Genomic DNA, 13,753 nt, shown 5'->3' with positions numbered 1-13,753 from the left:
GGGGCCACATCAGCCTCGTGGTTTTCTTCAAAGGGCTGAATGTGATTTTAGGACTGTATAAATGTAGGAGTAGTTACAGTTTGACACCCGTGTCCTAAGACTTCAGGTGGAGAGTTGCTTCAGGAACAGAACGTAAACCAAAATCAGTTGTGTCCTTGAAGTCTCCACTCTGAAGACAAGAAACTAGACTTTGTTATGGAAAGACGGGGGTCAGTGTCTGGTGGGCTTTGCTTACCTGGGACAGTTGTTCTGCCTGGTGCTGTAGCATGATATGCTACAGAATGATAGCTGCAGAATGATAACTGTGCCCCAGGGCTTGGTGCTCTCCTTGCTCTTCAGCCTCTTCATGGGGCTCGGCTGTTATCATAACAGTATTCTGAATAAATTACAATAAAATATTTAAAATGGATGAATTTAGCATGGAGTGAGTCAACCACCATACAAACTTACTTATTTTTAATTTGTGGGGAGTCTCATCTATGGTATAGCAACCCGTATGGTGTATTCGAGGGTAAACATACTGAACAGGTGCTTCTTTGTTGGTTTGAAGGTCTGAGTCACTGCAGTCTCTGTTTGAGAATGAATTACTGTGGATGATGCTCTACAGAAGTTTGCAGTTGAAATATGCTAAATACATGCTAATGATAATGTAGGCTGCAGTACATAGAAAATTGTCCGTTGTGGAGAGAAAGAAGGAAGTTTATGGGCATTTGAAAAGCAGTTGATAGCAGACTCCTAGAGCTGAAGCATAGTCAGTCTCTAGGTCAGCTGGTTGATTACACCAGCCTTAAGTACTTAACCTAAACTATCTTACTTTGTATGATATACCGTATTGGTGTTTTGTCAGTTTGTCTGACATTCCATTAAGAAGAGTGGGGCAGGATCAGTGCAGGCAACCTTTTTGGCAGGCAGGGAAAATGTGTGGTCTCTTCTGGTCTCTGGTCCCCAGAAACCGGAGAAATTGCAGTTTGATGCAACAGAGAAAGCCAGTTAATTAACAAGAAGCAACACCATACCTGATAAGATGCAGTATGTAGGGAGATACTTGCTTTTATGCTCTTTGATTTCTGTTTTGTCCCACTCGATCACTTTGTCTTTCTTCTACTGAAAATGTTCATTATTCTAGTTCGAATGAACTTGTAATAGATTCTTGCTCTTCTGTTTAAAAGCCTTTCTGTCATCTTTGATGTGCTCTCTTTAAGGGAGAGGATCTAGGAGCCTCTGGATCATACTTTTGTCTTATCCAGTGTCCTCTAACAACTTTATGACTCTGCAGTAAGCAGCTACAAATGTGGGCTGTGTTTTTTCATTACACAGGCTACCAGTGCCCACATCTTTCCATTTCTAGAACATGGATGACTAAAATACAACATCACCTTAGGTAATACAGGAGCTTCATTTATGATTCAGTTTAAGAATATTTGTGTTGCTTGAAAATGATTATAATCTTAAGGTTAAGAGGCTGTTTGGCTTGCTTTAAAACTAGTCTTACGATACAAAGTTAAGCAGAGATTTCTATAATACCTGTTTATTCAGGTATTTATCTGAGTCTTTCTATTTTAGATCTGCTTAGCTGCTATCCCAGATTACATGGTACTTACTCTACGGAGCTGCAAGGAAAGGTGCATTGCTTGTTGTTATCTCCACAAAGCTCTCGGGCATCTCTTTAAGTGGAGGCTTTGAGAGAAAGTGGATCTCTGGGAAGATTTCTTCAACACAGCGTGACTATTGAACTACAGATAGGATCAGGGACAGTATGGGACAACAGACTATGACACTACCAGGAATGGAAGGATGTGATGTGTAAAAGCTGAGTGTGAGTTGAATCTCAGGCAACAAGGAAGGCAAGTTGGAAGGTTTAACAGCTGGTTTGGTATTCCCCATACACAGAGGACCAGTAAAAGCAAGGACAATAGAAGACTGCTATTTTTGACAGTAATGTGTTGTGAAGCACTCAGTTTCTTTATTTTTATTTGCTTTCTGTCAGGCAGAGCCTAATTGTGAAACTGCCTGTTGCACAGGAATTCAGGTACAGCATCTCTCCTAAGGAGGCACCATGTGAGACAGGTCAAGCACAGGCCATGTTCTCACTGTCCTTTTTGTACTCTTAAATCTCACTGAAGGTGAGAGAGACAGAGAGAAATTTGCAAGTTTTGGGTGGCCAGTGGCATCCCCAAAAAGAGAATGTGTCTGGGATTAAGTGCTCTCGCCAGGTCTCCTGATAGTCTCTGTTTTTGATGAAGGTGGCTGAACGATGCTAAGTAAAGAAGTCACTTAGTCTGGACCAGATGTATATGAGTGTGACCATTACATTTACAGAAAATCCAGACTCCTCTAAGAGGAGGGACGGGTACAGCAGGAGGTTGTAGGGGAGCAGGGACATCAGAAAAAGGAGTGTAGGTGCACGACCAAAGGGGATGACAGCAGCATCATTAGCTTTCACTTGCAAGGGGAATTTAGTATTGCAGCAGAACCATTTCATTTAAATGGAATGCTTAGATGGGTATCTTACTGACTTATCTAAATGCAGATATAGATCTTTAAACAAGGTACTCTGCAGGTAAACAGGTAAAACTCAGGATTTATGGTGTTCCACCCTGTTAGACAAATAGCTGGGCAATCAAGTTATTTCAACTGAAAATAAGTATTCTTTCATTGTCAGGAATTTGAATCTCAGAGTTACTTACATTTACAGATATACCACACAAAAAAAAGAGGACAGAGGCAATGTCCGTATGATTTGTTACCTGAGGGATTCCACAGCTTAATGTGACTTTACATGCAGTGACCTTGATGTTGACTTTAAACCATGGCAATATTCAAGCAATAGCCTTAAGTCACTGTCCTAGATGTGTGCTTCTGCTGTGAGAAAGTAGACAGTGTCTTCACAAAAATCCAAGGAGACAGGAAGAGCTAGTTGGTCTTTTTGCCCAGGGAACTCTTACAGCAACCATTTGAAAAATAGTTGAGAAACTGAGCCCTTTCTTCCACTCACAGGTTCTAACACCTACAGAGATGACCTCTGATGTTTGTGAATATTGTTAGTTTTTAGACTCATTACTAGGTAACAAAAAATTTTTACCTTTTTTTTTGGAATCGGTGATACAGATTAATACAAGTCACTCAGAACTCAAACGCTAAATTCTGTAAACTCCTTCACAATAGCAGAACATAGAACTTTTGCCAAATTCACATTTTTACTAACAATTCCTCTCCTTTATTATGTGCCCTTTTTATTTTTGAACATGCTGCTTGCTTTTCCATAAGCAATGCTCTCAAACACCAGGAATGTCAGCCATAAGAGAGGAGAAAATTGTTGATTTTACTCCCTTAAGTTGTTTTGCCTCAGCTAACTCAGGTAGTTTTGAGGCTCAAAGATACTGCTACTTCATTATTATTTTTTTTTTCAGTGGCCCGAGTCAATATTAATTACTGTAGTCTGCTGGTATCTATTAAAAATGAATAGGTAATTCTGTAACTGTGGAAGTATTAATACTAGTGATTGTCCTGTTCTACTGCAGCAGATAAGTCATAAGGAATTGAGTGGAAAAAGGGATTTTCCTCAATGCTGCTGACCAGCAGTTTTATTCCAAGTATTAATCCTTGGCAAAACAGTTCCTTCTCAAGGAGCTCCTTGGGAATTGAGAGACAGGGGGTAAAAGCTGGATAGAAGATGCTGCAGGGCAGGGACTAATGCATCATGTATCAATCAGCTTGATAAAAGCTGTGAAATCTAAGAAGCAGGTGAAGGGGGAAATGTCTTTGCTCTTTAAAAAAAATAATTTTTTTAAAAGCCATTTTATTTTTCATTCTTTGGATGCAGGTGGGAGTACAATACACAATAGTATAAAACTGTTGCTGAATACACATTTCTCCAAAGCTGCTGTGGGCCTTGCGCCTCAGTTACACTTCAGAGTTCCATATTTCTTTTAATTAATAGAACATATATTAAAAATATGCTTATAATGTAATGATTTTTTTAATATCATCAAGGTTTTCTTAAACTTTTTTGGGAGTTTTCTTTGTGGCTCATAAGCGGCTTCTGACCAAGTCTTATGTAGAACGCTACAAAAAGTTGACCAAGGGGGTTGTTCTCTGGCACAATTACTTGCTCTTTGGAGATGCTGTCACAGTAAAGCATTTGTAATACAAAACTGTAGTCCAGCAAGTTCTGTATACCAAAACTTATTCCATGTTGGTATAACATAACTAACACAGTTCTAGCACCAATAGGTATGATATAGGTCTTGTGTAAGTACACTTTGTTTCCCCTAGACTACTTAATGAGGCAAAAATCTACTGTGGAGAGATGGCACTGGTTGCAAAATGGACTTTCATGTTTTCAGTATATCTGTGAAAACTGGTGGCAACTATGGACATAAGAACATAACTTACGGACTTATATTTTCCTGGAAGTGCTGCCATCAACAGTATGGGTTTTTTCACTAGAGTTGCACAAAGCATGCAATTACAGTGATTTAGCAATGTTATTTTTACTAGCATATATTTTTAGACTTCAAAAGCTTTATCTGATTTAGCGTAAAATTGTATTTCTGTGTTTCTACGATTCTCCTAACTGCTCTGTTCTAAGTTTACACAAATTTTAAAAGTCACTGTAGAAGCTACTGAGCACTGGATGGAGTGTGCACTTCATCACCTTTGGAGTGGCCCTGAAATGCACCACGAGGAGATGCCAAAGCAAAAGAGCCAGTTTTGCCCAGGCACTGTGACAGCAAAAGCCCTTTCCAAGCCAGGTGACTTGAGTGTCACTGCTCATAGTCAACAAAAGAATTATTCTGGTCCAACTTCTGCCCTAATTTGAGTCAATGTGGTTGCCGTGTGATGAAATTGTTTGATGGAAAGTTTTGCAAAATATGACTTGAAGGCAGTGCTGCGTGTGGTGCTTAAAACAGATGGGTTTTGTGCAAAAAATAGTGATGATTACAAAGCGCTTTTTTATTATTTATTGATTTTTCCAAAGTGATGGCAGTTGTGCCATAGCTGTTTATCCTTGTTTGAGAAGCTGTGTTTTTCCGTTGTGTGTGCTTTTGGTTTTATTTTTCCCTCTGCAGCTAGTCACGCAGTAGGTAGAACTTCTGGTTGCTTGGATGGAACTTAACGTGGATGGTGGAAATGGAAGGTGTACAGTCTCATGGGGTCCCTTTGACAGTCAGCCAACTGTGTTGTGGGAATCATTCCGTATTTTATTTATTCTGAAGTCTGTGGGTATTCAGAGGGAAATCCATTCAGAAATATGTTGTTGGATGTGTTGATTTTCCTTTTGTCCTGTACACTGAAAAGTCTGCAACTTTTTTGGTCATAAGAGTCTTGTGAAGTCTTTTTCTATCATGTGGCACAAAAATAGTTGTAGGACCAAGTGATTCAATGTTGAACTTTATTTTTTCCGTCTATGCCCTGAACTGTAAGCTAGTAAGAAAGACCCAGACATAATGATTCAAAGCAAACCAAAATACGCAGTGGTGAGTGTTTTTTTTCCTCTCTTATTTGCTGGTAGAGCAAAATTGTGCTAGAAGCTTGGCTGAGGAAAGGCATTAATTTGTATCTCCGCAGCATGAGTATAGTCCAGCTTGTAGTCCTTTTTTTTGTTTTGCCTTTTTTTTTTTTGTGGGTTTTGTTTGTTTGTTTTTGTTAGGGAAAAAAAGTAACCAAATAAATTAAAACAGCCCAATCCTGTTTATTCAGTTGAAAATGGTAGGGTCTATGTAATTTCTCTTGAGTGACTTTTTTTCTCAGATAAACTCAGATTGTGACTGCATTAAGGTAAACAAAGAAAAACACTTTAAATATGTTGAAATCCTTGCTAAACTGATAGTTGTGTGGTCTCTGTCAGAGTATCTGCAACAGTGGCTCTAGCCAAAACGCTGCTTTTTTGCATAGAGGAGGAACTTGCATCAGGGGAGCTCTGAGAGGTATTGATTGGTCCTCAGTTAAAAGTCCTTGAGCCCTTCCTTATGGCAGAAGAACATCTGTTGTATTTGCCTTTCATGGTGAGTGCAGCCAAGATTTAAGGAAGGTAAAAGCTGGACTGGAGAAAATAGAAGTACATAGGGATTGGCCTTCTAGGTTACTAAAATATTAAACTGTATCAGCTTTTATAGTTTTTCTCATGAGGAATGCCAGAATATTGCAATGCTTGGTATCAACTAGGTATGTACATGGATATTGTGAGAGTGTAAGTTTTTTTTCTTAATTTCCTTTTGCGTCCTTGGATAATGAAAATACTACTGGATTCTACTTAATTGTTCCCTTCTTAATTTTTTGTGCATCACTGATTTTTGCCTAGATGAGGAAGTTGCTTTTATAGATGTTGCTTTGAATTAATAATCTTTTTTCAGTATGATCATATTCCATTCTGGAAATGAAGCAAATCCACTTTTTCAACATCATTTTGTGTTTCAGACATTATTTCATAGGGAGTTGCCAGTCTTGAACTGGTTGACTGAGGAAAAGCAAATTATGCAACTTTGAAATTTCATTTTTATTACCAGCTACAACTCCAGCCCTCCTGCCAGTTGACCAGTCTTGCAGCCCTACAAAGACCTCTCCCAGTTTTTCATTTTATATTGTATAATTTAGAAGCGTGTTTCCAAAGGGACACAGTTGTTCCCTATACCTTCAATTGCATTCCTCTCTTTTGCAAAAAGGAAGAACTTAATTTGCAAAAACAAAAGCCCTTACACCAAATACCTCATTTTTTTAATAGAAGTCATGGATTGACTGTATTTATATCATACCACTGTTTCCGAAACACCCATTGCAGTGACTCATACATATTCCCCTAAGGAGTGAAAAGAATATGTAAAAAATGAAGCAGTATGCGCTGAGCTGGAGCTGGAAAAGCTGGCAGGAGATCCTAGATTTAGCACTATAGAAAAAAAACAATGATCTGTGGAATAAACATTTTTCTATATTACTGTATGTAAACATCTTAGTATACGTCCTTTATAAAGATGTAATGAGATTTTGTTGTTTGTCTTCAGATGTGAGAGAATTCAGACTTTCTATTTTCTTCCCTCATTTTTAGATGTATGTCATGCTCACTTCCTCCGAGCCCTCCCTTCTCCTTGCCTTCCCTTGATTTGGACTCTCTCAAAGCTTTTTCAAGTAATTTTAGGACAATATTATTTTTCCACTTAAAAAACAAACAACAACAACCTTCTTTTATATATATATATATATATATATACACCTTTCAGTTTGACTGTTGTATGAATCTTTCAGAAGTTTGGTTTTACATTTTTACCTGAGCCAAAATTTTTACCAGTGAGGCACACTGATTAAAATTTTAGTTTAATGTTTTTAATGTGTCACTAAATAACTTTTTAAAAAGGAGAAGGGAAGTCATCATTCATAAAAGAAGTGCTAGAAGTTCCTAACTAAGGTGCCGTGGCTTATGTGATGACCAAAATAGTTCTGTGATTGTGGTTTGACTTTGCTTTTTTCCAGACAGTATTTGGAAAACCTTTGACTCTGTTATATCTGGAGAAGTGAATAACCTCGAGGAGCTGTGGACTGTACCACACACTTAAACACTGTTAGTTGCTTTTTTTTTTTTTTTTTTTTAAATGCCTGTAAAGTGCTGAGACAGAGCTAATTTTCTTCATAGCATCCCATATGATCCTGCGCATTAGATTTGTGACTTGGGTGGGGAGGGAGGAGCGAGCAGCTGCGTGGGGCTGAGATGCCTGCAGGGTTTAACCCACGGCAGATGCCTTCCCTCATATTTGTCCTAGGTACAGAGAAATTGGAGGGAAGAGGTTAATGAGTGTGTCTGTGTGTTTGAATCATTTTCTTCTTTTATCTAATGTTTTTGCAGGCCTGCAAAAATGGAATACATTTAGTGTCTGGAAGGGAACAGTAAATAAATGCATTATAATGCAGATTGTGCGTAACAGTTAAAATGAGGCTAAATGTAATACAAGATAAGTCATAGCTCTGACAACAGCAAAATAAATGAATTACTTTGACGAGTGTTATGTTTCTGTTGGAGAACTGGCTTAGTGAAAGCTTAGATGGTGGAAATGGGATGAAAGGATGTTTAATTTCATACGGACTGGTGCATAAGAAATTCCTGCCTGGGACTAGTTATCCAGGATGGTGTCTGGAAGTGGCAGCAGGACGTGCATCTAAACCTGTCTGCTTTCTGTGTTCCTTTCCATTTGGACTCCGCCAGCATCCACAGCTGTTGAATCAGAGTTTTTAGAAAGTGCCTCCTTGCCCAGCCCTTTTTATGGTCCCCTTATGGACCTCTCCTCCATCACATTGTCTCATACATTGTTCAGCTGTTGGTACTATCTCTCTCCACAGCCTCCTGTGCAGCATATTCCGGGAGATCACTGCGCAAAGAACATTTATCTCCTATCGATTTTGCCAAATGCCTCCAGTTCTTGTACTTAGGGTAAACCATAGTTTTCCATTCAATTCATCCATCACCTTCATGATATTCTAAACTTCATTTGTATGCCCCTCAGCTGTCAGATCTCCAAACTGCAGATTCTTAAGATCAAAAGACCAGCCTTTCTGGTTTTTCATCTCAAGGCACCTGTCTACCTCCTCCTTTGTTCTGGTTGCCCTACTCTGTATTTTCTCTATCTCCTTTTGAGATGTGGAGACCAGAAGTAATGCCTTAACATTTTATGCAGTGAAAATGATGCTCTCTTTAAGCATCCTTCCTGATGATGCACAGCATTTTCTTGGCTTTTATAGCTGCCTACACACTTTGAGCAGGAATTAGATGCAAGTTGGTAAGAGCTGAGTGCTCAGCAGTGTTCTGACAATCGAGTGGCAGAGCCTTCCGTTTGATTTCTAGGGTGCGTGTAAGATGATGCTCTTCTCAAAGGTCCTCTCAGGCCTTTATTTAGATCATGGCAGCCCTCTGCCTCCTTATGAAATGTGCATTTTCACATGCCCTTATCCTTCCCTTTCTCACATTGGCTTTTGAGTTCCTCAGAAAACAGTGATGGAAAAACAGAATAACATAATGCTTCTGCATTTTGTACGTCTTCCCTGTTTAAACTCAAGCAAGCAGGGAGTTTAGAAAGTTTACTGAATAAACTCTATTATGAATTGGAACCAGTCTGACTCCTGTTGTTACATTAACTTATGCCTATTTTTATGCTGGATTTTTCTTAATATCTGAAGTTTTATTATGCAGAATGATACGTGAGAAAAATGCTCTAATGTAGTAGTAAGAATTGTGCTGTATAGTTAAACATGGATGTGAGTCAGCATTGTGCCCCTGCTGCAGTAAAGGCGAACTGCATACTGGGTTAGACTAGGAGGAGCTTAGCAAAGGGATGTAGTTTGTTTCCCGACACGTGGCATTAACAAGCCTGTGTCTGGAGCACCATGTCTGGTTTGTCCTCCTGTGCTGCCCAGCACAGGAGAGATGTGAACAGATGGAGAGGACCTAGCAAAGACCTGCTAAGGAGGTTAGAGGGCTACAGCACATGACAGAGTCATGGAAAAGGTAGAGGAGCTCAGCTTGGTTTGGCTGGAGAGAAGTCTAGTGGGGAATTTAGTTGCCTCTTTATACCCTCAAAAAGTGAGGTTACAGAGAAAATGGAAATAAAATCTTCTCGGGGTGCACACTGGGAAAAAAAAAAAAAAAAAACACAACCAAAAAAACAATGAAAACAACAACAAACAAAAAACCTTCTACTGAGGTATGAAGAAAAATACCTCTAATGTAAGATTGGTCAGGCACCTGGAACAGGTTGTCCAGAGAAGCCGGATGTTTTTAGGGTGTGACAGGACAAGCCTCTGAGAAACCTGGTCTAACTGTGAAGCTATCCCTGCCTCCAGCAAGTTTTAAGATGTGACATCCTTCTGATCTCAGCTGTTTGTTTCTGTATTTATGAATAGATAGCAAGATATGGCTAATGTGTGTGGTGTTCTCTGCAGATTTCAATGAGGTCTAAACATATGTCTTGTTTACAAATAGATAATTTTAGAAGAAAGTCTAATCTTCCACAATGTTTCTCTGTTGTTCTCTTGGATAGTAGTATTGGAAAAAGCAGTGACTGTGTGTTTTGAGGAGCATTCATGGGTGGGGCTGTTGTGCTCTGCAGGCTTCACACTCAGACACTTCAGAGCCTTTCTGTCCAGTTTCTTCCAAAATCACCCAGCCTTGCTCTAACCCCACCAACCTCGCTGATCACTGAAAATACCAAACAGTTTCAAAATCCCAGCCTTTCTTCTCAGTGAGAACTTCACATCTCTTTGGTGGGGAGGCCGGGAGGAGTGCTGTAAAATGGTAAAGTTGTTTTGAAGAAGGATGCAGGAGGTACTGGTGCCAGTGACTGTGACAGCTCTATTCTGCTCCAGCACTGCTTCCCCAGGCCTGTCTGGCCATGCAGCAGTTCAGATCAAGGCTGCATCTCATTTTTGAGATGCCTTCGACTTACCTTATGGCCCTAAAAACAGAGCTGCTGTTGCAGCACACGGAGCAATACTTGGTGAGAGCAAGTCTGGGAGGGGTGAAGGCTGAGGATTAGATGTGGATTGGTATGGAGGCAGACAACATTGTGCTACAGAGCACAGCATCCTCTGCCTCTATACCACCCTCTCCTGCCTAAAATGCTCTGTCAGTGCTCTCTACTGGGGCACGTTGGTTTGGTATTTAGCTTGAGCTATGTGCAAGTTAACGTGTCCTATGTGGCTATTTGGTCTTTGGGGATGCTTTGGGCGTTAGGCCATTTCCAGGACCCATTCACCAAGGTAAGTGTGGATGCCAACTGGTGATGTCCTCCAGCAGCCAGTTGTTTTAGTAAAATGTGTTGATTCAGCCCCCTAACAGAGACTTCTCCCTTCTTGCTTAACATATATTTAGTACCACCTCTCAATGCGTTAAAGTACTAGATTCAAATAAATAAAGGGTCATCAATTTATCTCCTGCTGTTTCTCTGTGTGTACATATAGGATGACAAGGAAGCCAACAGACCCATGCCAAACAAAGGAGACCATGGACTAGGAAATGAGAAGTTCAAACCTGTGGTACCTTGGCCTCATGTTGAAGGTGTGGAAGTAGACTTGGAATCCATTCGAAGGAAAAATAAGGCCAAAAATGAACTAAATCATCATGGTGGTGGTGATAACAAACAGCAAAACATCATCCAGAGGCAGTATCTCACATTTAAGCCTCAGACATTTGTATACCGAGATCCCGTTTTACGACCTGGAGTCCTTGGTAATTTTGAACCCAAAGAGCCTGAGCCTCATGGAGTTGTTGGTGGCCCTGGAGAGGAAGCGAAACCATATGTTTTAGGACCAGATTACAAAGAATCCATTCAAGCCAGCATTAAAGAGTTTGGGTTTAATATGGTGGCAAGTGATATGATCTCACTAGATCGGAGCGTTAATGACTTGCGTCAAGAAGAGTAAGCAAACTTTTTGTTTTCTTTTAGCTTTTTTTTTACAGGATTTAATTATTTTCTTTCCATATATCCTAATCAATGCTTAAAATATTATTATTAATTAGGCCAAATAATTAAGGCTTCATGTCCTGACAGGCAAGAGTGTTGCACTATGCTAAATGTTTCTCTGTATTATTCTTAATGCTGTTCCGGTTATTTCTTCCATGAATATTTAGTCTATATTGGTTTATCTCTGAAGTCATCCATTTTAGTGTCTAATTGCATGTACTGGCATGTTCGGTGTTCAGCCACAGTGTTCATAGTCAAATTTTCTTAATACATAACTTACTAATATTTGTTTTTAAGAAAGAATTATTTTCTTTATCATGTCATGCAGAAGCTCCTATACTACAGCTAGTTTATTCTGGTTTGGTTTCACTCTAATGCTTTAAAAATCTTTAAAAAAAAAAAAAAAGGAGAACAGAAACAAAGCAATATTGTTGGCTTTAAACAATTCTACTTAATCACCTGCGTGAAGTATAGATCTGCCATAATGTTGTCTGGGGTTTGGAGCTAATAGAAGAGTAGTCTTGTAACAGTTCCTCACCACATTTCTTATAAAGAAGGAAGCAGTCTTAGGAAAAAACAAAACAAACAAAAGAAAACAGACCAACTCCTTTTTTTTTTTTTTTTTTTTTTTTTTTCCTTGCTGGGAAAATGTTTGCTTTGGTGTGGGGACGTTCTGAGAAGTTATGAACGTTTACTCAGTGATTACTACCAGGTTTACACAGTCTCTTCTGACCTTTGGCAAATATGGAGCCAAATTTACCCTCAGGCTAATCTGCATTTGATATAATTTTCCTTGTTGAATAACAGTGAAGGATGAATTTCTGAGCAAACTGACTGATCGGTAGGGTTTTTTTTGGTTGTGTTACTTTGTTGCTGTTGTTGGGGGTTTTTTGTTGTTGTTTTTGCGTTTGCAAGGCAGAGTACTTGAATTTAAATGTGACAATATGAAGTACTTGCCTGTTTTCTCCTTCATCCCTAGCAATGGAGCTATGCTAATACCTGGATGAGGTGCCAGCCTCTGGATTTTATGTTTCCAGCTGTGGCAGCTGATCTGTTTGGTCACTGGCTGGTTACTGGGGCTCTGCTGTGGCCTTTTATAGTGGGTGTTTTTCCATTTTGTAAGGCAGGAGAGAACTGGCCAGCTGTGACTCTGACTCATGCCTCTGCATGAGCTGTACAGCTGCTTGGATTTACTACCTGGTGTGTGCTCACTGAAAGCGGATGAAGTGCACAGAGTGCAGTGTTTCCCTTCCTTTGTGCCGTGTTCTTTGGGTGATTTACTGAAGGTTTCCACTTGCCGGCAGTCAGAGGAGAGTGCCGTGCCCATCCACTGCCGGTGATGAGGAAGCACCGCCCGTCCTGGGGTTCACTTGAGTTTTCTTTCTTCGCTGAGGTCAGCAGTTGGATCTCTGTGCTGAGGAGATCTTTCTGAAGGGGAAGAAACGATCTGGGTAACTTGTGTAGGTCGGCGTTTTCTTTTAGGGAGGTTATTTCCTAGGCACTGCTGCTTCTGCTGAGGCATTTGCAGCCACTGGGGCCCCCTTTGTAGGAGGCAACAGGACTAAGGAAACACAGAGGAAAAAAGCATTTCCCCATGCTGTGATGAACTGAGCAGAGGGGAGCCGATGGCAGGAGTTCATGTTAGCAGAGCTCTGCTCTCCCTGAGGAGATGTGAGGGAAGGAGGTGGAAGCACCCTTCTCTCCTCGCTCTGCAAGGACAGCGAAGCAGAAATGGCAGCACATCAGCTGAAGGTGGGACTGGGCTGCTTCTGCCCAGGCTACCAGTCATATCTTTGGCAGCAGAGCTCGACTACTCCCTCCCCTCTATTTTTCCCCAAGGTGGAGGGCACCAGGGAACATACCTGTCTGCTACAGAGTTCCACACCTACAGCTTCCTGAAGTGTTTCCGGCATGATCTCAGAGTTTGTCTGTACTCTCCTTCAGAACAGAAGTAATAAATAGAAATTGCCAAGGAAGAATTAAATACTTGGCATACTTTGAGGAATAGGAGGGACAGCCATGATCAGAGCAGAAAAGATTAATTTTAGAAACAGTTGCCTGCAAGCACACTTGCAGATAAATCTTCCGTGGAGCTCAAAACTGGCAGCCCATATCAAAGTTAGGTTTTATTATTTAATATATTCTGAGCAAGCAAACAAAACAGCATGAAACGCAATGTGAACAAAAGGCATCTTTCAGACAACTCTATACCAATTTTTTAATGTAGCAAATACTTAGGGTGCATACAATTGCTCTAAATAAGTTAAAGGTTTATAGCTTCCATGTGTCTCCTGGGAATGGCAGAAGAG

At 40.2% G+C, this 13,753-nt stretch overlaps 1 protein-coding gene across 4 annotated transcripts in view; it reads left to right on the top strand.

Moving 5' to 3' along the window:
• The window catches only part of GALNT7 (polypeptide N-acetylgalactosaminyltransferase 7), an 84,456-nt gene that overhangs the window by 32,956 nt on the left and 37,747 nt on the right, over positions 1 to 13,753 (top strand). For all 4 annotated transcript variants that reach the window (XM_065061333.1, XM_065061331.1, XM_065061329.1 and 1 more), the window contains one exon: positions 10,942 to 11,399. In XM_065061333.1, coding sequence (XP_064917405.1) covers positions 10,966 to 11,399 — 434 coding nt within the window. In that variant the 5' untranslated portion in view covers positions 10,942 to 10,965. The remainder of the gene's footprint in view (positions 1 to 10,941; positions 11,400 to 13,753) is intronic.

This window comes from Columba livia, chromosome 4, assembly GCF_036013475.1.
Source record: "Columba livia isolate bColLiv1 breed racing homer chromosome 4, bColLiv1.pat.W.v2, whole genome shotgun sequence".
NCBI lineage: Eukaryota > Metazoa > Chordata > Aves > Columbiformes > Columbidae > Columba > Columba livia.
This window is presented reverse-complemented; position numbering and strand designations above follow the sequence as displayed.